The sequence below is a fragment of the Bufo gargarizans genome, unplaced genomic scaffold (assembly GCF_014858855.1).
Source record: "Bufo gargarizans isolate SCDJY-AF-19 unplaced genomic scaffold, ASM1485885v1 original_scaffold_1973_pilon, whole genome shotgun sequence".
NCBI classification, from domain to species: Eukaryota; Metazoa; Chordata; class Amphibia; order Anura; family Bufonidae; genus Bufo; species Bufo gargarizans.
The window spans coordinates 160,778-187,266 of NW_025334591.1; the positions used below are offsets into that span (position 1 = coordinate 160,778).

Sequence of the window (26,489 nt, forward strand, 5' to 3'; positions counted from 1 at the left end):
CGAGTCCAGTGACGTAATCTGAGCGCTGTTGCCTCAGGAACTTTATGATCGTGCAGGCGCAGGCAGTCGGCGTCAGATATGAAGCATCAAATTAAGGCGGGCTGGGCACTGCAGGGGGCGTTACTGGGCTCCAGAGATGAAAAAAAACGCCCCTCTGGGCACCTTGGAGGTTCATTTGCATAACGGAAAAAGAGCTCTTTTTTTTAATCAAAATGACAACACGAAATGAAGAAAGAAGACCACTGCAGGAAATAAGGTAGTTTATTGAACATGGCAATGGTGACAGCTTAAAATGATAAAACCAGGTGACAGATTGCCTTTAATGTAATGCATGACCTGGTATGGTTGACAGGGACAGGGTTAACTTCCCTGTCCCACCCGGCCGCTAACGCACTCAGTTCCTATATGGACTGTTACTAAGGAGCGCTTCCATTGTGCAGCGCTCATTAATACAGCCTTTCACTCCTTCCTCCCCTTGTGTTAAGAAAAAAAAACGCACCTCAGTCATTTGATGGCGCCGGGGTCAGGATCTGCGCTCCAGCATGATGATGTTTCACAGCATTGACTGGAAGCAGCAGGACCTGATAAACGTTATTATGCTGGAGCGCAGGTCCTGTGCTGAACTTCCAGTGAGCAGCGAGTGTTCACCGCGGCACGAGCAAATGGAGGAGATGAGTTTCTTTTTTTTTGCACAAGCAGGGAGGAGGGTATTATTAATATGGGAACATTAATAATTCTGGGGTGCACTAGTGGGGGTATTACTATGACTGGGGGCACTAATGGGGGCAATACTATGACTGGGGGCACTAATGGGGGCATTACTATTACTGGGGGCACTAATAAGAGCATTAATATTACTGGGGACGCTAATGGAAGAATTATTAATTCTGGGAGGCACTAATTGGGGCATTTATATTACTGGGGCACTAATGGGGGCATTAATAATTCTGGGGGGCACTAATTGGGGCATTACTATTATTGGGGGCACTAATGGGGACATTACTATTACTGGGGACACTAATGGGGGCACTTTTAATTCTGGGGGGCACTATTGGGGGCATTATTAATTCTGGGGGGCACTAATGGGGCATTACTATTACTGGGGCACTATTAATTCTGGGGGGCACTAATAGGGGCATTATTCATTCTGGGAGACACTAATTGGGGCATTAATATTACTGAGGGGCACTAATGGGGGCATTATTCTGGGGGGCACTAATGGAGACATTACTATTACTGGGGGCACTAATGGGGGCATTATTAATAATGGGAGCCACATTTTGACATAACAACGTAACAACCTATGTTAAGACACGCCCACAACCACACCCCCTTTGGGAGGTGGCTTAACTTGGCAGGTATTTTTTGTTGGGAAAGGTGGCAACCCTACCCCCCCTTTTTTTGGTAGGGGTGGACTGGTTGTACTTCCTGCCTGGAGGGAGAGAAGTAGTCTGGTGAGTGAAGAGGGAGGAAACAGGTCCATGTGCTCCTTCTTCTTAGGCCTCAAAATCCGGAGACTAACAGATCTCTGTGAAGATTTATTACTTCTACTACAGCAAGAAATAGAGAAAGAAACAATAACTCAGAATCTGTATGATCAAGCATAGGAGTCAGCAAGGTAAGCTGCAACTACAGCTAACCAGACATTGCTGCTTTTGAGGGTCTTCAGTTAAGACACCCCCCCCCATACTCAACCATGTCCTGACCAGATGTGCCTCTGAAACCTGTATCCCGCAATGGACACTACAGCGACAATTGCCAGATTACAGCTTCTAGCCAGAAATTCTAGAGAGAGACTTTAGCAAGATAGCATGCCAAGAGTGTCATTATCTGCAAATCTGGGAAAAGGATTTGCAATGTGTCAAGATTATTGTTGGATGTACTACAACTCCTATTTTACATTTATTTTCTTCCTCTGGCCTGGTTTCCTGACTCCTACCACACTATATGCTTGCCATTACACTACTACAACTCCTGCCATCATCAATAGCACCCCAAACTACTATTATGCCGGAACCCCAGTGACAGGGAGTGCCCAGAGGGAAGAAAGGGTATGCCCTCCATTCACTATACTGCCCCTGGTAGCAAGGGCCTGAGGGAAGACACTGTCGTAGACTGTGTTGCACCAAGAGCTACTGCCAGTCTCATCCTTTTCCTAGACCTCAGCAGGCTCTGGAGGATGTGGGAGAGCAGGGTCTGAGAGCTAAAAGAGGGGTGTAGGTCAGCTCTGCAAATGAGAGTAACTTTAAACTGTGTTTCTGGGTAAGGTAGCATCCTCCAATTAAACACAGAGGGTGCATTCAGAGATAGAGACCGACCGGGTATCGCTTCTCGGCCTTTTGGCTAAGATCAAGTGTAGTATCTGTTCTTAGCCGTCCGGTTGAGTTTACTCCCGGTTTGTAGAGCAGAGAACCACTGTCTAGTACCTGTCCTTCAGTGTAGCAGCACTGTACTCCATCTATGGGGAGGAGTGGTTACCCAACCCATGGATGTTGAGCGGGACAGAGAACCACGGATCAAAGCCATGAGGCTGGGTTGTGTTGAAAGCCCAAACTGCTCAGTGCCTCAGGGGTGGTGACCCTGGGGTGCCTGAACTCACTGGGAACCTTGACCCACAGAGTAATGGCACATTTGCCCAGGCACTTTTCTTTCTGACATTTTTAGCGCACACACCTCTATTTGCTAGGTTCTGGCCTTGAAAATATTAGGAATTTTTATAATTCCGGTCGAATGTCTGGGCCGTAATGGCACACGTTCACTTTATTTATTTTTTCTGTTCACTGTGCACTTTTACACGTTTGTAGTGTTCACTAGGATTTTCAGGGTTGCGGCACCCTATACGGGTACCCCCCCTGAGGTCTAGGGGGTGTGTGTGTGGCTATATTGGTTCTTCACCCCCCTGCCAAACCCCTTGGGCTCTCCCTCCAGGGAAGCCTAGACCTTTGTTGAAGCTCCTGGCGGACGCCCTGGGTGGCAGCCAGGGCCGTTTCTACGGGGCTTATCACTCAGGACAGAAGAGGGGGTGCAGGGCCCAGCGCCGTAGGGGGGGCATTTCTGTCCGGAGGCAGAAGGAGTGGAGATGAACGCTTCCATTGTGGAAGCGCTCATCTCCATATTCATCTGTATCGCCATCCTCAGGACAGCGATACAAATGAATGGTGCGGAGTAGCAGGAGAGAGGCGTCTCCCTTATCATTCCTTTGATAGGCTACAGGCCTAGTGCCTGTAGCCTATCAGGGGCCGGTGCAGGCGGCGCTATGACGTCATCGCGGCGCCTGAGCCGTACAGAGCAGGACACAGGGTGAAAGAAGCCTGCATCGCATCACTGACAGCAGCATAAGGTAAGTGTATGTGTTTATTGTTTTTATTATTTAGAGTATACTGTGGCAAGAAGTGGGGTGGGACCGTATATACTGGCACAATATGAAGGGCCACTATGGGGGCCACTATGGAGAAGAGGGGAAGCACTATGGGGGCCCTATATAATGGCACAATATAGGGGGGCACTATGGAGAAGAGGGGAAGCACTATGGGGCCCTATATAATGGCACATTATGGGGGGCACTATGGAAAAGAGGGGAAGAAGAACTATGGGGGCATCTCCTGGGGGCCCTATGTATTGGCACACATTATTGGGGGCTCTATGAAGAAGTGGGGGGGAAGGAACACTATGGGGGCATCTACTGGGGGCCCTATTTACTGGCACGCATTATGGGGGGGCACTATAGAGAAGTGGGGGAGAAGAGCACTAAGGGGGCATTATATAGGGGCATTTAATACTGGCACCTATTTTGGTGCCACTATGGGGAAAGGGGAGAGGAGCATTATGGGGCATCTATATGGGGCAGTCTATAGGGGTATTTTATACTGGCACATTATGGAGGACTGGGGAGAAGCACTATGGGGCATCTTCTGGGGGCACTATATAGGAGTATTTTATACTGGCACAAATTATAGGGACACTATGGGCACCTAAGCTCAACTGGGGGCACTAAATGTTTTTTCTAGTGGCACACAGTACGGGTCATTGGAACACATGAGGGCACTCTGGGGACATTGGCTCTACTGGGGGCACTGAGAGATGTTTTTTGTTTTGTTTGTTTTTTACTGACATACAACGGAGCATTTTTTGCACTGGCGCACATTACAGGTTTGTGAGGGAACATCAACTGGAGAGCCTCAAGTCCGACTTGTGGAAACCAAAGACTTTCCACAAACTAATCAGAGCAGAGGATATGGTGGAATCAATTCCAGGGATCCATGACGACACCGTAGAGACAGTTTGTATTAATGTGTCTTCAGACAGGTTAACAAACGGGCACAAGGACTTGTCATGGATGGCCATCCAGGGAGGACTGCCGATTAGGTCATTCATGCACGCCCACAACCTGTGCAACACCCGGTACTGCCCCAATTGCCCCTTCCTGGAGGAAACATCGTATCACCTGTTTTGGGAGTGCCCCTTTGCACAGGGCCTGTTGGATGACCTGTAACATTAACTCAAAGACTCTGTGCCCAAGAACAGCCTTCAATACACATTGGTGTTGTACGGTCTATTTCCTGGGATTCATACTGTTAGGGCCATCCAAGAGGCCTGGCACCTTATGAACTGTTTTAAGGATGCTATTTGGCTTGCCAGGAACCAGCTCGTACTCAGGAGGGAGAACATGTACGTCCTGGACTGCCACAGACTTATCCATAGTCTGTTGTGGGATTATAACATCTTGGACGTCGACAACGAAGAAGAGGACTAAACCCCTCTCCTTTGCCCTCTCCCCCCCGTTTGTTTCTGTCTTCTCAATAAAGCTTCGGGCATATGATTCCCCCGCCCTACCCCCTCCTTCCCATCCCCACTCCTCATCACATGTCTAAATGCTTTGTTGTAAGGTTTTGTGATTGAATAGGAATGCTAGTGTAGCATGCATTGTGATGTATAGTGTAGGTTAACCTGTGCTTTACATAACAATGCCATGCTTGCAAAGACGATTGCATGTAATATATTTAGTTCTGCCTCGTGGCCTACGCTGCATCGCAGTACTAAAGTATGTATGTTTGACGATTGATTGTAATAAAGGTGTCTTCAATCAAATCTGTTTTTATCATAACCCCTCGACTTCTCCCTTCGGGGAGAAGCAAGACCTATACTTTTGGCTCTTGGCCAACACCTGGTGCGGCAGCCAGGTGGAAGCCAGAGTGAGACATGCACTTCCCCAGCTTCGGCTGTGGGATGGCCTCTTGTCCTGGTTCCTTGCAGGAGCCTTCTGACCCAGAGGGACTGGGATTGGTTTATGGGGGATCCCTTCTCTTATGGAGAGGACCACGACCAAGTGCACATTTTTGTGAGACACAAACATGCTTTTGATGCATTGGTGTAGAAAACATATACCTTGGACTTTCATAAAAAATAAATAAATGTGTTATAATCATGTCCTGGTGGTGTCCAGGCCACCAGGATGTAGAACAGAGAACCACATGGAGGACCCTAGGCTATATGCTTTTGGCTATTAGTGCCATCTGGTAGGTAACCAAGGGCATCGGGATCAGATGAGATGTTTTAAAGCCTGAGGTGCTGAAGTGCCCCACCAAGTGGTAACCCTGGGGTGTCTGAACTCACTGGGGATGTCACATTTGCACGCACTTCACTTTCACACATTTTAAGCGGACTCTTTGCCTGGCTTTATGGCCTAGCGTAAGAAGAGTAATTTTCCTAATTCTGGTTGAATGTCCGTGCCATAACATTCACTTATTTATTTTTTGTGTTCACTGTATGTTCACTGTTTGTTTTTGTCTCTAGGACTGTTCAGGGTTGCAGTGCACTTATGGGTACCCCTTACTGAGGTCTGGGGGGGGGGGGGTCATCTGGTTCCTCACCCCCGGGGAGAGGATAGACCTAGACTTTGGCTCTTGGCCAACACCTGCTGTGGCAGCCAGGTGGAAGCCAGAGCAAGACTGGTGCTTCTGCAGCTTTGGCTGAAGGATGGCCACTGGTCCTGGTCCCTTGCAGGTGCCTTCTGTCTAGAAAGGATGGGGATTGATTAATAGGGAGCCCTTCCATTATGGAAAGGCCTGCAATGGACCGTGACCTTGTGCAGGTTTTGTGTATCTCGGACTTTAATAAAAAAAAGGAACACCCAAGGCAGATGGCAAGTATGACAAGTTATAAATAAGGCCTTTTTTAGATGTACACTTACCTTTACTAGGAATCAGGGTGAAGATTAGGTAGACTGGAGTCAATGAACTCAAAAATATTTTCATGTCTTCTGCCTGTAGACGACCTGAAAGGGCTCATGGTTAGTGATGGTAAAGATATTCAATATGTTTGGACAAGACATTAGCATCTATATTTCTAGATCAAAAAGATGCTCTCAGAAAGTTCAATCTTGGTTTCATCAGACCAGAGAATCTTGTTTCTCACAGTCTTGTAGTCCTTTAGTTTCTTTTTATTTGTTTTTGCAAGCTTCATGTGTCTTTGACTGAGGAGAAGCTTCTTTCTGGCCAATCTGCCATAATGCCCATATTGGTGGAGTGCTGGAGTGATGGTTGACCTTCTGGAAGTTTCTCCCATCTACACACAGGATCTTTGGAGCTCAGCCAGAGGGATCATTCGTGACTTTCTTACCAAACACCTCTCCCCCTAATTACTTAGTTTAGAGGGTAAACCAAACAGACATTGGACACCTCCACACATAGATATTATACAAAATTAGTAATTTATTGAAGACTATATCATAGAAAATATCTGCAACAGCAGACTGTGGTGCACACAGCAGACTGTGGTTTGCTTGTGCACCACAGTCTGCTGTTGCAGATATTTTTTTACTATATCCTCTTCAATAAATTACTAATTTTGTAAAATATCTATGTGTGGAGGTGTCCAATGTCTGTTGGTTTAGTGACTATGTATTTTGTCCTTCTGACAGTATTACACATGTATATAATTGCCCGGCCTTGCTAATAGGTGTGGCGTTAGTTGAGAGGGGTGGCTAGCTCTAGAAAGAGTCCTAGTTATTCCGAACTTCTTTCATTTAAGAATTATCATGGCTACTATGCTCCTGGGAACATTTAGTGGAGCAGAATCCACACAATCCTGTCTCTGAACTCTATAGTCAGTTTGTCGCTCATCATGGCCTGGTTTTTGCTCCAATATGCATTGTCAACTGTGAGACCTTATATAGAATGGACTGTGTCTTTCCAAATTATGTCCAATCAACTGAATTTGCCAAAGGTGACTCCAATAAAGGTGTAGAAACATCTCAAAAATGATCAAAAGAGAAATGGAAGGCCCCCAGAGGTAAAATTTCAAGTGTCTTAGCAAAGGGTCTGAATACTTATGTGACTTATGTCCATGCAAAATTTAAGTTTTTCATTTCTAATAAATTTGCAAACATTTCTAAAATATTATGTTTTCTTTTTTATAATGGGGTATTGAGTGCAGAATAATGGGGGAAAACTTTTTATTTTAGCACAAGGAGCAACATAAAATGTAAAAAACGTGAAAGGGTCTGAAGACTTTCCAAATGCAATGTATGATTACATCTATGGCTGGTATTGCTTTGATGAGATTTTTTTCTTTAAAGTATTTAGAATTTGTTTTTTATTTTGTTTATAAAAAATAAAATAATAATACAAATCAGTCCTGGTCTACACATGTTTATTTTCAGAATTCCTAAAACTCTAGTTTAATTAATAACTTTTGATTGTTAAAATTGCAAAGATTAGGTAAATGCTTCTTTTAAAGATCGAACCCCTGTTGCCACTTTGTCCCTTAAAATAACCCCTTGACACTCTACTGTTATACACTACTCACAAAAATTTAGGGATATTTGGCTTGTGGGTGAAATTTCAGGATGAACCTAAAATGCACTCTGAACTTAATGTGACCTTCTCTGAACTTTTGAATGCAAATGTCCAACTGTTCAATGTTTCAGTACTTTTTGCAAAACTTGCTGTTCTCTAACAAAGAGCTTAATGGCAAAATTCAACAGATTGATCCATGAATTGCCCAATACATTTACTGGTTCGATTAGAATTGGTATTTAAACAGTCCTCCTAATCATGCTGTTCACATTTTGACATTATGAGTCCAAGGACGACACCTAACAATTGATCAACACTACCTTGCTATTGCGAGGCCTAAAGCAGGATGTTATCAGATGGAAGTGGCCACTGAGCTTAGAGTGTCACCAAGTGTCATCAGCAGGTTGTAACAGAAATACTGGAAGAGTCACATAAAGGCATACAAGTGGACGTCCGTTGGCCATGTCCCACACTGATGACATTGTAGACAATGCCCTGCGGAACCAGATGATGAATGCCACACAACTCCAGGCACATTTAATGGATGTGAGAGGCACCCAAGTGTCATGTCAGACCATTTAAAACCGTTTATATCAGTGTGATCTGCATGTTAGACAACTTGCAATGGTACCTGACCACAGGCGTCATCATCTTGCATGGGCCAGGGAGCATCTACGTTGGATGAGGGACCAGTTGGCCTCAGTGCTGTTTACTGATGAAAGACAATTCACACTGAGCCGCCATTTTTTGTGTGCAGATTTTCGATTTTAATAATTTTTTCCTGTAACACAGCAAGGGTTAGCAGCCAAACAAACCTCAATATTTATTACCCAGATTACAAAAACACCCCATATGTGGTCAGAACCTGCAGTATGGGGGCACAGCAGGGCGCAGAAGAAAAGGAACGCCATATTAACAGAGGGCAGATTTTGCTGGAATGGTTTTCAGGTGCATTTCATATTTGAAGAGACCCCGAGGAACCCATAGAAAGAAAACCCCCAAAAGTGACCCCATTTTGCAAACTACACCTCTCAAGGTATCTATCTAGGGGGTGAAGTGAATGCTTTGCTGTGAAAATGAAACATTTACTTTTATTTCCAATATAATGTTTCTTTAGCCCCAATTTTTTTTTTTTTCACTAGGGCTAACAGGAGAAAATGCACCCCACAATTTGTTATGCATGTTTTCCTGAATACAGCAACACCTTGTACGTGGTCGTAAACCGCTGTTTGGGGGCATGGCAGCATTCAGGAGGGGAGGAGCGGCATTGGGATTTTCTAATATGTAATTTTCTAAAATTGTTTTTAGGGAACATAACATTTTTATTTTTTCACCAATGTAGCTGTGTGGGGGCTTGTTTTTTTGCAGGAGGGGCTGTAGTTTTTATTGGTATCATTTTGGGGTACATATGTCTTTTTGATCACTTTTTATAGCATTTTTTTATGGAGGTGAAGTGGGTAAAAATGACAATTCTGTCAGTGTTTTTTATTTTTATTTTTTAGGGGGTTCCTCTTGCGGTAAATATAATATGATAATTTTATTCTGTGGGTTGATACAGTTATGGTGATACCAAATTTATATAGTTTTTTTTATGTTTTACTACTTTTTCAGCATAAAATCACTTTTGCAAATAATGTAAAAAACAAGGTATGCACTCCTCCTTCTAGTTATTAATATTATTATTTATTATTAAAGCGCCATTCATTCCAAAGTGCTGTACATATGAAAAGGGCTACACATACATAATACAGACAATTGCATTAGTCATAAACAAGATGAGTTACAAACTGGTACAGAAGGAGAGTTTTGAATACAGGACTAAATTGTTTATTAATACAAAATGAATAAAGATAATAAAGAATAAACTATAGACATATACACTTCCAAAAAGTTTTAAAAATATGAAAACAAAAATTCATAAGTTACATGATCCCACTATCAATTGCAATGCATGATTATGGAGAAGTCATTAGCAATATCGCTGGTATTTGCTGATAAACCATGCAGAGCGATGTCATATGGTATGCTCCCACTCAATAGCTCACAATATTAATAAAAAATCCCATATACATAATGAGCTCATATCAGCGATTTCATACCACAATTCATTTATATTAAAAAAAACTGTATTTGGATGTATAAGGATATAGTACAATATTAGAGATGTTATAAACCAAAAATCACAATTAGTCCATAAAAAATATATAAAGTGCATTTGCAATTAGTCCATAGTCCTCACTTGAACATTTATTTGAAAACAAAATGATCACTCCACAGTATGCAGTAAAAAGGCTGACTACTTGATATCAGCAAGCCAAGAGCTAACTGGTTTTTATCTGTAAGCCAAGCGCACGTGTCTTGCCCGATTCAAGACACTCCGCAATGTTCAATCAAAAGCGCGCTCAGTGCTACTAAGGACCAATGTTACCAGCAAGCTCGATGTTTATGTCCTGCTTCATTCAAATCGCCAGCATTACTTGTAATATCGTTTACTTACTTGGAGCCAGCTCGTCAGTCCTGAGGTATATGGGGTTGGGCACTCACCCCTATTCCTTCTACTTTTATCTCCACTTGCAGTAGCAGACTTGTATGTTCCGAGTCATCGGTTAGCTTGTGTGTGGCTCTACCACGCTGCTTCCTCCTTCAACTTGAAAACATAAGCGACAATCGGGCAAGACACGTGCGCTTGGCTTACAGATAAAAACCAGTTAGCTCTTGGCTTGCTGATATCAAGTAGTCAGCCTTTTTACTGCATACTGTGGAGTGATCATTTTGTTTTCAAATAAATGTCCAAGTGAGGACTATGGACTAATTGCAAATGCACTTTATATATTTTTTATGGACTAATCGTGATTTTTGGTTTATAACATCTCTAGTATTGGACCATATCCTCATACATACAGTCTCCTTATAATCAGTTTTTTTTATATAAATGAATTGTAGTATGAAATCACTGATATAAACTCATTACGTATATGGGATTATTTATTAAGGCCTCATGCACACAACCGTTGTTTAATTCCGTGTCCGTTGTGCCGTTTTCCGTGATTTTCTGCGGACTCGTTGATTTTCAATGGGTCCAGTTGAAAACTCAGCTAATGCACCGTTTGAAATCCGCGTCCGTGGTTCCAGTCCGTCAAAAAAATATAACCTGTCCTATTATTTTCGCGTAAAACGGTTCGTGCACCCATTCAAATCAATGGGGCCGCTAAAAAACGCGGAGGCGCACAAGATTGTCATCCGCGTCCGCACCAGTTTTTTTTCTATCATTTGCATGGCAAACCTGTTTTAGACTTTTTTTTACTTCCTTTATGTCTGGTGATCCTCCAAAAATAAAGGAAGACACACGAAAGCAAAAATGGAAACGGATCACGGAACAACGGAACCCCGTTTTGCGGACCGCTAAAAAATACTGTTGTGTGCATGAAGCCTAATATTGTGAGCTATTGAGTGGGAGCATACTATATGACATTGCCCTGCATGGTTTATCAGCAAATACCAGCGATATTGCTAATGACTTCTACATAATCATGCATTGCAATGGATAGTGGGATATGTACTTATGAATTTTTGTTCTCATATTTTTTATAACTTTTTGGGAGTGTATATATACAGGTGAAACTCAAAAAATTTGAATATCGTGCAAAAGTTCATTAATTTGAGTAATACAACTTAAAAGGTGAAACTAATATATGAGATAGACTCATTACATGCAAAGCAAGATATTTCAAGCCTTTATTTGTTATATTTGGTGATTTATGATTATGGCTTACAGCTTATGAAAACCCCAAATTCACAATCTCAGAAAAATCTAAATTTTACATGAAATCAATAAACAAGGACCTCTGAAAAGTATAATCATGCATATGTACTCAGTACTTGGTTTGGGCCCCTCAATGCGGCCTATGGCACTGCTGAGGTGTTGTGGAAGACCAGGATGCTTCAATAGCAGCCTTCAGTTTTTCTGCATTGTTCGGTCTCATGTCTCTCATCTTTCTCTTGGCAACGCCCCATAGATTCTTTATGGGGTTCAGGTCAGACGAGCTTGCTGGCCAATCAAGCACAGTAATCCCATGGTCATTGAACCAGGTTTTGGTACTTTCGGCAGTGTGGGCAGGTGCCAAGCCCTGCTGGGAAATGAAGTCACCATCTCCATAAAGCTCATCTGCGGAAGGAAGCATGAAATGCTCCAAAATCTCCTGGTAGACGGCTGCGTTGACTCTGGAATTAATGAAGCACAGTGGACCAACACCAGCAGATGACATAGCTCCCCAAATCAACACAGACTATGTAAACTCCACGCTTGACTTCAAGCATCTTGCATTGTGTGCCTCTCCATTCTTCCTCCAGACTCTGGGCCCTTGGTTTCCAAATGAGATGCAAAAGTTGCTCTCATCAGAAAAGAAGACTTTGGACCACTGAGCAACAGACCAGTACTTTTATTCTTTAGCCCAGGTAAGACGCTTCTGACGTTGTTTGTTGTTCAGCAGAGGCTTCACAAGAGGAATACGACATTTGAAGTCCATGTCCAGGAACCGTCTGTGTGTGGTGGCTCTTGATGCACTAACTCCAGCCTCAGTCCACTCCTTGTGAATGTCCCCAACACTTTTGAATGGCCTTGTCCTGACAATCCTCTCCAGGCTGCGGTCATCCCTGCTGCTTGTGCACCTTTTTCTTCCACACTTGTCCCTTCCACATAACTTTCTATTAATGTGCTTTGATACAGCACTTTGGGAACATCCAACTTCTTTTGCAATTACCTTTTGAGGCTTTCCCTCCTCATGGATGGTTTTCTGCACAACTGTCAGGTCAGCAGTCTTTCCCATGATTGTGATTCCTACTGAACCAGCCTGAGAGACAATTTAAAGGCTCGGGAACCCTTTGCAGGTGTTATGGATTAATTAGCTAACTAGAGTGTGACACTTTGAGCCTAGAATATTGAACCTTTTCACAATATTCTAATTTTCTGAGATTGTGACTTTGGGGTTTTCATAAGCTGTAAGCCATAATCATCCAAATTATAGCAAATAAGAGCTTGAAATATCTCGCTTTGCATGTAATGAGTCTATCTAATTACATAGTCAAATAGTTAATACAGTTGAAAAAGACATACTGTACGTCCATCAAGTTCAACCAAAGGATAGGTGAGGATACCTATCCCAAAAGAAGTGAGACTCAGATTTCTACACGTTTTCATAAGCATTAATGTTTTTTACTTTTAAGAAATTGTCCAAACCCTTTTTTAACTGTTCACTGTTCCTGCTGTGACCACGTCCTATAGAAGTCTATTCCACCAATTCAAAGTTCTTACAGTAAAGAAGCTTTGACGCTTCTGGAGACAGAACTTTTTCTTCTCCAGTCGGAGGCAGTGCCCCCTTGTCTTTTGAGGGTATTTTACATGGAAGAGCTATTCACAGTATTTTTTGTATGGCCCATTTATATCATGTTTCCCCTTAGATGTCTCTTCTCAAGACTAATTAAATTCAATTCTTTTAATCTTTCTTCATAACTAAGACCCTCCATTCCCCTTATCAGTTTAGTCGCTCTCCTCTGTACTTTTTCCAGCTGCAGTGCGTCCTTTCTATGGACTGGTGCCCAGAACTGAACTGCATATTCCAGATGAGGCCGCACCAACGCTTTGTAAAGTGGCAATTGCCAGTGCCTCGTTTAATGCATGACAATATCCTGGTGGCCTTAGAAGCAGCTGAATGACATTGTATGCTGTTATTTAATCTACCATCTCATATATTAGTTTCACCTTTTATAGGGCTTCTGTCACCCCCCAAAAGTCATTTTTCATTTTTGTTATATTTTGTTAATTTCCTGGCTACCAGCAAGTAGGGCGGTTACTTGCTGGTAGCCGCCGCATCCTCCTTTAAAAAAAAGCCCCCTCCTCCTGTTGATTGACAGGGCCAGCAAGCGCTCTCCACCAGTGCGCCTGCGCTGATGACGTCACATCTACACCTGGCGCAGGCTCACTGAGGAAGGAGCGGCCGAGCAAGCGTCCTCCTCTCAGTGCGCCTGCGTCTACTGAAAACCGGTACGGCGCAGGCGCGAGATTTAGAACGCAGACAGGGCCAGCCAGAGGAGGAGAGCGCTCGCTGGCCCTGTCAATCAACAGGAGGAGGGGCGTTTTTTTAAAGGAGGATGCGGCTGCTACCAGCAAGTAACCGCTCTACTTGCTGGTAGCCAGGTAATTAACATATTTTAAAAGTGCAGTTTTTAAAGAAACTAGACAACAGAAAAAGGTAAGAGTACTATATATTGAAAAATCGCACTATAAGGATTTTAATTAGCCCAAAAATGAAAAATGACTTTTGGGGGGTGACAGAAGCCCTTTAACTTGAATTACTGAAATAAATGAACTTTTGAACAATATTAAAATTTTTCGAGTTTCATCTGTATATATTTTATTCTTTATTATCTTTATTAATTTTCTATTAATAAACTATGTAGTCCTGTATGCAAAACTAGAAGGAGGAGTGCGCACCTTGTTTTTTACATTTTTTGCAACCTTTTCTTACTGGTACTGGGTGACCAAGTAAGGTAGTGAACCCCCACTATCCATTATGTCCAGGGTTTGAGCCCCTGCACTTTACTACATAAAAGCACTTTTGTTTTTAAAATAAATTATATTTTGCATCACCATATACTAACATCAATAACATTTAATTTTTTTTTTACCAATGTATCTGTTTGGGGGCTTGTTTTTTGTGGGATGGGCTGTAGTTTTTATTGGTATCATTTTAGGGTACATATGAATTTTTGATCACTTGTTATTTATTTTTCTACAGCAATTTCGTCATAGTTTTTTACATAATCTGTTTACAACGTTCACCGACGGGATTAGTAACATGGTACTTTTATAGATCAGGTCATTACAGATGCGGCGATACCAATTTTGTATATTATATATATATTTTTTATTTTTTAATGACCTGAATGAACGGATATGAGAAAAGACTAATTTTATTTAATTTTTAGTTAAATATTTTACTTTTTTAACTTTTTTTTACACTTTTTTTTATCAAGACCCATTTGGATCTTGAAGATACAGTGGGCTTGATAGCTATACAGTGCATTTAAATAGTCATCTATTGCAATGCACTGTATGGTCAGTGCTACATATACATTAAGACTGATTAGACCCTCAGGGTCTGATCAGCCTCAGGCCTCATGCACGCAAACGTATTTTCTTTCTGTTTGCGTTCCGTTTTTTTGCAGACCGTATGCGGAACCATTCACTTCAATGGGTCCGCAAAAAAAAAAACTGAAGTTACTCCATGTGCATTCCGTTTCCGGATTTCCGTTCCGCAAAAAACGGACAAGGATAGTACTGTTCTATCAGGGGCTAGCTGTTCTGTTTATCTGTTCCGTTCTTCAAAATACGGAATGCACACGGACGTCATGTGGACCGCAAAATACATACGGTCGTGTGCAAGAGGCCTTAGGTACATGGCAACCTGGATGCCTTTGTAAGGCATATGGTTGCCATGGCAACCACCGGGCTGCTGCCATCGCAGCAGCGGCGGCCCGATGGAAGAGAGAGGGTGCTCCCTCCCTCTTAACCCCATGGATACCGCAGGCGCCTACTGACCACGGCATCTATGGGGTTAAACAGCAGAGAACGGTGCTAGCACAGATTTCGGCCATAGCAGCAGAGTGTTAGCTGTAAGTTGACGGTGAAGCCGGTGTGACACAGTGAAGGCTCTGTTAGTAGATGGGAGGTATTTTACTCCCAGCATACGCTGCAGAGACTGTTTGCAGCAAGGTGAAGTCAAGCACCGGGCCAGATTTCACTTGCCGTTCCGGGCTTTGTGGATGCCTCAACTCTCATTAAAGGCAGCTAGAGTGTGGGATAGAGTTGTCTGTGTGTTCAGGTATGAAGCCTGTGCCTTGATGTATGCTTGCGACTGGTTTGGGGCAAAAAGGTTGCCTAATCCCTGGACTTGGACTCAGGGCCATCTTTAATATTGATTGGACCCTGGGCAAGAATTTACTTGGGCCCCCTGGATCCCGCCTTCACACACCCTAGCATGCAATCACGCCCTCCACCACAACACACACAAAAAATAATAATCCACACACCTCGTAGAGTAAACCGCGGATCCGCAAAAAACGGAAGCCGTCCGTGTGACTTCCGCAATTTGCATAACGGAACGGGCGGCCCATTGTAGACATGCCTATTCTTGTCCGCAAAACGGACAAGAATAGGACATGTTCTATTTTTTTGCCGGGGCCACGGAACGGAGCAACGGATGCGGACCCAAACAACGGCCCAGTACAGGACAGGACCAGTACAGGACCAGTATCTGCACACGTATGTATGGCATAATTGGGATGCACATCACACATGACATGACACAGGTCTTTACCAGACCAGATTATTATTGCTACATGTGTCACATGCCACTACCGATTGTACAGCCAGAGTTCAGACAGTTCACAGTTCCACTTCCTTCAGAAAAGCGAGCCTGCCGTGCACGCCAGCGACTTACAGAGAGAGGCAGTGGCGTTGCTATGGCTGGTGTCACCCTTTGCTCAGGGGGGCCCTCATGGTATGGTGTGGAGTGGTAATTTTTTTTACTAAGGAATATAGTTTAACCGTTTATGTCCAAAAGAGAAAAAAAGAAGTCACTAAATCAGCTCCAATCAGATATTTGCACATAGACCAAGACTCTTAGTCTATGTGCAGATATCTGATTGGAGCTGACTTCTGATTTTCTCTTTTGCACATAAATGGTTAAACTATATTCCTTAGTAAAAATGACCAGTCCACACCACACCACACCATGAGGGCCCCCGTGAGCAAAGATTAGTAAATGTGGCCGGCCGGGTGTCCCCAGGCCAGGCCACAGTTCAGCAGACAGAGAGAACCCAACCCCTATGTCTCCCGTCTCTATAATAATCCCCCACTAATGGGGTTATTTAAATTACTGGTGGATTATTAGAGAGACGGGAGACATAAGGGATTCTCTCTGTCTGTCTGCTGAACTGTGGCCTGGGGCCACCACCGGCCACATTTACTAATCTTTGCTCAGGGGGGCCCTCATGGTGTGGACTGGACTGGTCATTTTCACAAAGGAATATAGTTTAACCATTTATGTGCAAAAGAGAAAATAAGAAGTCAGCTCCAATCAGATATCTGCACATAGACCAAGACCTCTTTTTTTCTTTTTTGCACATAAATGATTAAACTATATTCCTTAGTAAAAATGACCAGTCCACACCACACCATGAGGGCCCCCCTGAGCAAAGATTAGTAAATGTGGCCGGTGGTGGCCCCAGGCCAGTTCAGCAGCAGACAGAACCCAACCCCTTATGTCTCCTGGGGTCGTCTGTCTCTAAAATAATCCCCCACTAATTTATGAATGGTTGGTCCTGGATCTGGGGTTAATTATGAATTCGGTGACCAGCCTGACCGGTCTAAATTTCTAATGTAAAATTAAGTCAATATATATGCGTGCTTTTTGCTTTAAAGCCTTTACCTACCGAGTCTTCCCCTCCTGGCGCGGCAGTGGCTGGTCTGGTCTGGCTGTGTAAGGTAAGGTGAGTGACTCACTGGTGGTCTGGTCACGTGAGGCCGTGACTCACCACCCAATCACTTTAGATCCGGACCGGAGGCGGAGACTTAGTCCCTGCTGCTGGCTGCTCCGCCGTGGCCCCACTAAACAGGCTGCGGTGAGTCACATCACACATCCCCTTTTACCACGTGGCGCCGACGTGCTTGCTAACTAAGCAGCTCAGCGCAGTTTGTAAGTTGTTCTGAAGACTGCTGCGCTGCTGCATAGTGAATCGGAGTTGCGAGTCGGAACTCGGGAAACGGAGCTCCCTTGGGCCCCCAGGAGCAACTGGGCCCAGGGCAGTTGCCCCTTTTGCCCTGCGGCAAAGTCGGCTCTGCTTGGACTCTGTATGGAAAGGTCAAGTTGATTACTGAACTGTTAATCGTTAATACCTGCTTGTGTGAATAAACACTGCAGTTTGATCAAGTTTTGTTTTTGGTGCCTATGTTCTGCGACTGCTCACCCTGCCTATCAAAGCGAATCCCCACAATTGGTGGCTTGTATAGGGCAAATGCAGCGAGGCTGACGCAAAACCGGAATATTTTTTTAAAAATTTTTTTACGGGCATTGTTTTATGTCCTGGATTAAGCCTGCTAAATTGCAACCAGTGTCATGGGACAATAGAGAGAGTGTAGTGAAAGCCCTCGTGGAGGTTAACCAGCAACAGCAGGAGACTAACCGACAACTGCTAGAGGCTAATCAGTGACAGCAAGAAACGACACAGCGGCTGCTACAACACGTGATGGCCTTACAGAAGGCAGGAGTATCCTAGGGAGTCCACGATGTCTGGAAAGCAGTCCACATGGCGATCCCCAAAATGGTTCCAATGGATGACGTCGAGACCTACCTGGCAGTGTTCGAGAAGGCGGCCGAGTGGGAGGTGACTTGGTGCACCTATTGCAAAAATGGCTACAGCCTAAGGTACTGAATTATACTGCCATTCTGGATCGTTTTGTGGCTGACAAGTTCTGGAGGGCTTTGTCACACCTCCTCCAGCACTGGGTCAGCCAGGTGTCTCCTGCTAGTGCCCTTGAGATGGTCGACCTGGTAGAGCGGTATGAGGCTACCAAGAACCTAAAGGGGAGCTGGGGGTCAATAAAACCCAGAAAATGTCTGCCCCAAAAATGGTGGCCAGAGCCAAAAAAGCCAGCTCGGGATGTACCAAATGCGGATCTGGCCCCGATAATTTATTGGTGGTGTCAAGAGCCTGGCCATGTAAGGGCCAACTATCCCCATCTAGCTGAGCCCATGGACACCAACTTTGGTTACTGACAGTCGCTGTATGCCAGGAAGGTATGTGCGACAGGCACCCCAGAGACTCTCGATAACAAACATTTGTGTCAGGTGGAAGTAGGAGTCATTCTCGCGGTGGCTATGCTGGACTCGGGGAGTCTGGTGACCTTTGTGAGGGCTACCCTAGTGCGACCCACTGAGTTTACTGGCCGGAAAGTCAGTGTGATATGTATACATGGAGACTTAAAAGACTACCCCACCGCTCCGGTGTTTTTATCCGGTGTTTTTATACACGGCTTTTGGCAGGTGGATCCATGAGGTGGCAGTGGCCATGAACCTGCACCCTTTGGCCAGCAGTTAGACCTAGCGATCCCCTAGGGTCAGAGATAGCCCCAGTGGATTGGCCTTGCTTAGAGGGGAGGCCAGAACCCTGGGAGCCCGAGGAAGAAGGGCCAGCAGTAGGGGTGACCGTCACTAAATGGGAGAAGAGAACCCCGCTGAATGTGTTGGTTGGGGAGGTGGAGGACTTGCCACTGGGCCCTGAATTGGCAGACCTGAATGTCTCCAGTGACAATTTCGGCACAGCACAAAACAGGGATCAGATTCTATGCCGAGCCTGGGACAATGTGTTGATAGTCGATGGAGAACCGCAACAACCTGGAGCCGAGTCAGTGTTTCCGTGTTTTGTGGTTCACCACAATTTGTTGTATCGGGTAACCCAACTACGGGTGAGAATTTTGAAAAAGCATATCGTGAGCTGGCCATACGAAAAAGAGCAGGGGGCGGCACAGTCAAACAAGCACACAGTCAGTATGCGGCGATCACAGGTGCTCCAAGGCCAGCGAGGAAAGAGACGCTCAGCGGTGCACTGCTGCAAACAGTGAGTGGAGTGTAACAAATGTGGATCAGTAGAAGAAACATGCAGCGGCACTCACCGGTGTACGTCAAAACAGCTTTATTCAGCCACAATCAGGCCGGGGGTGGACAAGTCAGACACGCAATGGCAGCGGCGGCCGTTTCGCGCTAATTGCGCTTCATCAGGCTGTGCTTCCTGATGAAGCGCAATTAGCGCGAAACGGCCGCCGCTGCCATTGCGTGTCTGACTTGTCCACCCCTGGCCTGATTGTGGCTGAATAAAGCTGTTTTGACGTACACCGGTGAGTGCCGCTGCATGTTTCTTCTACTGATCCACATATCGTGAGCTGGTATTAGATCTGGCCCACCAACATATTCTCGGTGGCCACCTGGGGTTACAGAAAACTCAGGACTATATACTGCAGCGGTTTAACTGGCCCAGTGTGTTCAGAGAGGTGGAAGAATTTTGTAGGTCTTGCCCAACCTACCAGATAACTAGCCCCCATTCACACTTTTGTAGTCTCCTAGTACCTTTCCCGATTATCGTGGTACCTTTCGAGAGAATCACCATGTACCTCATAGGACCAGTACCAAAGTCCACTAGGAGTCTCCAACACATCTTAGTCGTCCTGGACTACGTAACCCGGTACCCGATACGGCATCATACATCTTCCAAATTCATAGCTAAGGAGTTAACTGAGATGTTTTCCCTAGTAAGAATACCTAAAGAGGTTCTGACAGACCAGGGGACACTTCATGTCGAAGGTCATGAGGGAACAAATTTTTTTGCGGAACGGAAATGCCGACATAAGGAAATGGAATGCACACGGAGTACCTTCCAATTTTTTTGCGGACCCATTGAAATTAATGGTTTCGTATATGGTCCACAAAAAAAAAAACGGAACGGACACGTAAAGAAAATACGTTTGTGTGCATAAGCCCTAATGCAAAGTGACTGGGGAGAAATGATCACTACCACAGTCATTCCTCCCTCATTTACTTCTATCGATTATCGGTAGCATATTCCTGATTACACTGTTAGATGTGCTGACGATAATTGTACATCTTTCATCCTGATAAAGTATCCAAATCAGCCGATAAGCCAGTAATTCCTTGTTTATCAGCTGATCAGCGGCACGATTATACCGGCCAGGTATCAGGAATGATCACTCCTACGAACACTTGTTCCCAGTAATTGTCCTGAATATCATGCAGTGTAACAGGGGCTCAGAGATTTCCTGGTAAAAAAATATTTTTAACACGTTCCTGCAGCTTGGACCTGAAACAGAAGATTCATACTCTCCTGCTCCCCGCCGCTCCCACTGTCTCCATCTTCTGGTTCCACCACTGTTTACACCCAGCTGGCTATGGTTACTTGTACCTCTCCAGCTAATGACTGGCTTCAGTGGTGATGTGGCCACAAGCAGAGTGTCACCTCTAAAGTCAGTCATTTGCTGGAGAGGTGCTCCGGGACCGGAAGATGGAGACAGCGAGAGCAGCACGGATCAGCAAAGTAGAAATCTTCTGTATCACGGACCATGCTGCAGGAACTTGTTAAAAATCATTTTGACTAGGAAACTCCTTTAAGTGGCAAAGTTTTCTTCCTGCCTCCTATTCACAAATGAGTGCTTCTCTTTACTGCAGAGGACGGCGCTCACTAGTTCTTACCACTTCCTTCACCCCTAGATATGCTGTAGGTGCCCTGCCATAACCAGTGTAGCTGGCCAGCTAAGACCTGTCGTAGGTTGTTAATATGGCTTATATGTGTATACAGCTAGACCTGCCAACAACCTTAATACAGTTCCTATGTTTATACGTTAAAGATAAAAGCAGAGTTATTTACTGTGACTTCATGTTTTGGATGTCATGTAACAGTTATATATTTTGTTCACAGAAGCAGAAAAGATAATATGCCTTTAAGATTCATTATATAAATGTAAGGTAAGCTCAATGACACAGCAGAAACAACAGAAAGCATAGAGTTAAACTGTTGTTACTGAGCAGGAGTCTTCCCAATCACAGCCAGCCTCACACTGAGCCTGAGTGGGAAATTCCCTAGCAGAAGCTGCTAGAATCATTACACCAGAGAGAGGAGCTGAACAGACATACAGTTCCAGTCAAAGCTGAATTTTATGGAAGCAAAGAGGCCAACATTTAGGTATTTAGAACAGCTATATAATGTTCCTATTGTTAGTATTGTGAACTGTATACTGAACTAGTTGCATGTATGTTTACTTACAGTTCCACCGAACTGCTGATACCAGATCATACAGAGCCATAGAACGCAAACTAAGCACCAAACTAAAGTGCAAAACTGCATAAAAGCAACCAATCTGGAAATAGTTACTGCTAACTGCAAACCAAGTTGAGCAAGTAGAACTATTGGTTAAACCTCAGATATACCTCTCAGAGAGATGATAAAGTGCTTAAAGGGGTATTCTCAACACGCCGTTTCATACTTACCTGCTCCCGGCGCGCTGTCCACTTCCTGGTTTCGGCACTCGGCAGGGGGCGGGCTCCATCTTGATTGAAGTCTTCTCCCGGCCGGGCCGTGCGCTGGACTGAGCGTGCACGCCGAGGCCGCGCATGCGCCCTGGTGACTTCTTCCTGGCAATTATACTATACTGGCCAGGAAGAAATTACCATAGCGCATGCGCGGCCTCGGCGTGCGCTTTCTGGACTGCGCGCGGACGACCGGGAGAAGAGAAGAAGTCGTCTGCGCAAGCGCGGCCACCGCGATTCCTGAGAAGAGCGGTGGCCGTAATCAGGGGAGACGGAAGAAAACAGTCAGGTAAGTATATGTTTAATTTTCTTCTAAGGGGTGGGAATTAGTTAATTAAATATATTTAGAAAAATGATCAGTGTTAAATCATTAATCATTAAGATGAGAATACCCCTTTAAATAACTTAAAGTTAGAATACAGATACTGAAGAGAGAAATATATCAACTGTTTTATGTTGAATTACAAGATTGAACAGTTGAACCACCATCTTATGCATACCACTATTTTATGATACTTTATTCAACACGTGTTTTGTACATGGACTATCTGCTGCGGAGGCGGCAGTGTTATATATGTGAAGACAAGTTGAAGTTAATAAAGAAGTTATTTCAAGCATTGTGTGCTCTTTAAGCCTAATGTTACCATAGAACGGCGCTAGAAGAATTAAAGCAGAGTAGCAGACAGTCTGGTTGGACTAAAAGGTTAGAAATATCAAAATTCTTCTAATGCCACAGCGCAAAAGGCACTTCATAGTGCTGCGTCTGCCACACACCCCTGATGTAGGGAAAGAGATTCCGGCCCCTCTGTCTGTTGCAGGCTCAGTAGGCTAGGGAGTTTGTTAGTCGGAACACAGATGTGTTCTCTGACCTCCCTGGACGTACTTCCATAATCCACCATGATAAAAGCCGTACCGGGTACCCGAGGCTCGGTGACAAGCCATCTCGGAGGAAGTGCAGTTGATGCTGAGGCTGAATGTTAATGAGGAGTCTAAGAGGTCTAAGAGTGAGTGGGCCAGCCCAATAGTTCTGATACCCAAGCCGGATGGGACTTTACGGTTCTGTAACGATTTCCGTAAACTGAATAAGGTCTCTAAATTTGATGCGTATCCCATGCCCCGGGTGGATGAGTTAGTCGAGCTATTAGGGCAGGCACTGTATTTTTCTGTGTTGGACCTCACAAAAGGGTACTGACAAGTGCCCTTAATGGAGGATGCCAAGGAGAAAACTGCCTTTATTACACCTGAGGGGCTATATCAGTATAAGGTGTTACCCTTTGGCCTGCATGGCGCTCCCACCACATTCCAGGAGTTAATGGACATTCTACTTTGTACGCATTGTTGGTATGCCTCGGCATACCTGACGATATTGGCATACCTTGACCAGAGTGCTATAACTAGTGATGCCGGTCGTGATCAAATGTTTGCGAACTGCGCGTTTGCCGCGGGCCTCATTGACTTTAATGGCAGGCAAACCTGAAAAACCTTCAGGTCATTATTGCAGCCACCAAATACTTATTAGGGAATGGCTGCTGGAGACTGGGGTACCTCAAATGGAGTGGCATGCACTTTCTCCAGACCTGAATCCCATTGAAAACGTATGGGATTAGCTGAGTCGCCGTGTAGTGGCTCGTAATTCTATACCCCAGAACCTCAATGACCTAAGGGCTGCCCTTCAAGAAGAGTGGGATGCCATGCCTCAGCAGACAATAAGTTGACTTGTGAACGGCAAGAGACGTCATTGTCAAGATGTAATTGATGCTCAAGGACACATTTTTGAGACATTGAGATTTTTTGTGGCGGTATACCCACTACTGTTGTTGGCATTTGTTTCACTAAATTGTTTGACATGAGGAAATCACAATTGCATGCTCCTACTTAAATGCCCTACTTTCATGATATAATATCACTGTAGCGTGAACTTTTTTACGTTTTCCATAAATTTCACCCAAAAGCCAAATATCCCTAACTTTTTGGGAGTAGTGTATATTTAGACAACTCCCGAAACACACTTTTGTCCATCTCATATTCAGCTATAGCTATGAACATCCATTTTTGGCCTCTTCTCCCCATATTTATCTCCTTCAAATGTCTCTAAAATACATTGGTCACGTCAGTAGACAAAGACTACACCTTGACTTAAATTTTGGACATGGACTCTCTCTTTGCCTTGTCTAAGTTGTATCATCACAGCTTCACTGATGACCATTCTCTAGATATGTCATATAGGACATGATATGATATATTAAATTGATCCAGGAAAAATTATCAGAATTCCTTTTCTAGGGTCAGAAAGGAATGTATTGTCCCTGTGAGCTACAACTGATTAAGGGCTTTGTTTGGCCCATCTCTGGATTAAAAATTTGGCCATGTGATCCAGCGTGCCATATTTCCAGCCACAGACACCAGATAACTAGACCGCTGAAGAAGATCCATCTAGGATCGAAAAGTCCGGTCGGCACGATTATCAAAAGTGGCTATAATAATGCACAGTGTATCTGGATCATGACAAAGATTATGATGTCAAATTAATAAATGATATGTAATTGCAAAGAAGTTCCTGTGTGCCGCAATCTTCTCTTCTAAAAATGTGGCCCTGTGAAGTTGATGTCAACCAAATGATCTATGTAACCACAATGCTTCCAGGTAACATCCAACTGTTGATCCCAGAAACTTCTTTAGAGGACTATAATGGTATGCCCTCTCAAAAAGATTCAAACATTTCGCTTGTCAAAATCTGACTCATGAAACTCTTCCATGATGGGAGATGACCAGACATCCATCTATGAATCCATTACAATTTTTTTTCCCCTTTACCCCAGCTTTACAGGGATTAGGTTCAAGAACATTTTTAGGTGCTGAATTATTCACACCCGAATATCTGTACACTATAAACACCTCCATAAATGATTGGCCATTTTGGACACCCTCAAGATTGCCTTACATTTCCATAACAAGTGGGGTTTACCAGAGTCTATGATTTTCTTTAGAAAAAAATGTTATAGCCCGATGGGCATAGTTATGGGTAAAAACTCATGGACAATTAAACCTCTACTGTGCCACAATTAATGATAATTGTAGCATTAACAAAGGGAAATGGCTATCTTTTGTAATGAATAACAGCTCCTTACAAATGGGCTAGCCCTAGATCTTGCAACGTCGCCCAGGGCTGTCATGAGAAAATAGACCCTCAAAAGTCTACCAGGACCAAACCCAATTTGGATATGACTTTATAGCTAGCTACTTCAAGGGTCTATTCCATATGGCACAATTTACTCTTTACCTAGTAGACCTTATTGATAATAGTATGGTAGACTCTTGGTTCTAATACAAATTTCGTAACAGGGTTCCCACCTCCCATGGACCATGTTGTGACAAAGGGACCTTTGTACCTCCTCAGACACCAGGGTCTGGGACTGTTACCCCAGTACCACATTTAGCCACACTCATTGGAATACACCATACAGTTCAACAAAAATGAGTGTGTCCTTTAGATTTACTTAGGGCCAGAAGTTGTGGTAGATCTGTATATAGGAAGATAAGTATATACAAAAGTGTTAGTGAATGAGCTCCTCTTACCTGGCACTTAGATCTTGAGAGCTAAGAAGCAAAGTGTCAAGACGCAGTTGGAGAAAAACATTAGCATGCATTGTAATTTCCTTTGTGAAACTTTTTTAAACTTCTCCTTTTACACTTCTTGTAACAGAGGCTGCTATGCGCCACTGTTCCCCTGCTTACCGCCACGGTCCTTGGCGCTGTGTTTAGAGGTGATCTGTGGCCAGTGCTTCCCATTCACAACTGCAGTTCTGGGCTCTGTCTGTGTAGGTACTGTGGTTTTGGGATCCGCTCCACAGTTTCTTCTCAGCCCTGGCCACAGCATGCTTGCTGTTTGTTTCTTGCAGCACTTCCTTAAGGGTCAGCGCGCTTCACTTCCTGGCATTTAGGGGTTAGGTCATGTGACCTCGCTGACTATTCCTAGCCCTTCTGCACATATATAATTGGCTCAGCCCCCTTCCCAGATCCCTTGTGTCCTGCTAAGGTCCCTGATAACCACTTGTGTTCCTGACTCATACTTGTGTTCCTGGATTCTGCTACCCATCTGATCCCTGCCTGCTTGCCTTGACTCTCCTGTTGCCGACTCGGATTGCCTGACCTTTACCTGTGCTGCCTGCCCTGACCTTTTGCCTGTCTGACTAGGCTTCTGCCTCATCCTTCGGTCCTGCACTGTTGCTCCCGGTAACGACCCCGCCTGCTGACATCGCCTGTACTTCTGATACCTTTCTCAGCTACCTCCTGGCCCGCCTGGACCAGCTGACTCGTGTGCCTATCCTATCAAGAGGTAGCCACCTGGTGTTCCCCTTGGAAAAGTCTATCCCCACCATCAGGGTTACTGTGGAGAATCGAGGGGTTCACTTAGACAATGCCCTTAGAGGAGGTAGGACACGTGGCACAGTGGGTTCACACCTGACTTCATTGCTGTGTTAAGAAGTGTCCTCCAATGTTAGATTTCCACAATATCGCTGCGGTAATTGGCCACCTCCTC

The 26,489-nt window shown here is 44.4% G+C and overlaps 1 protein-coding gene and 1 pseudogene across 2 annotated transcripts in view; one reads left to right on the forward strand and one right to left on the reverse strand.

Annotated features, from left to right (window-relative positions):
• Positions 1-25,600, reverse strand: part of LOC122923838 — a 41,915-nt gene extending 16,315 nt beyond the window's left edge. Inside the window, exons 1-2 of one of the 2 annotated variants that reach the window (XM_044274679.1) lie at positions 25,526-25,600; positions 6,191-6,274 (exon numbers count right to left, since the gene is read on the reverse strand). In XM_044274679.1, coding sequence (XP_044130614.1) covers positions 6,191-6,254 — 64 coding nt within the window. In that variant the 5' untranslated portion in view covers positions 6,255-6,274; positions 25,526-25,600. Of the gene's footprint in view, positions 1-6,190; positions 6,275-10,293; positions 10,368-25,525 lie in introns of those variants that run through there. The other variant, XM_044274680.1, reaches the window with a different exon arrangement.
• LOC122923842 lies at positions 2,324-2,483 on the forward strand (annotated as a pseudogene).
• Positions 25,601-26,489: the final 889 nt, after the last annotated feature.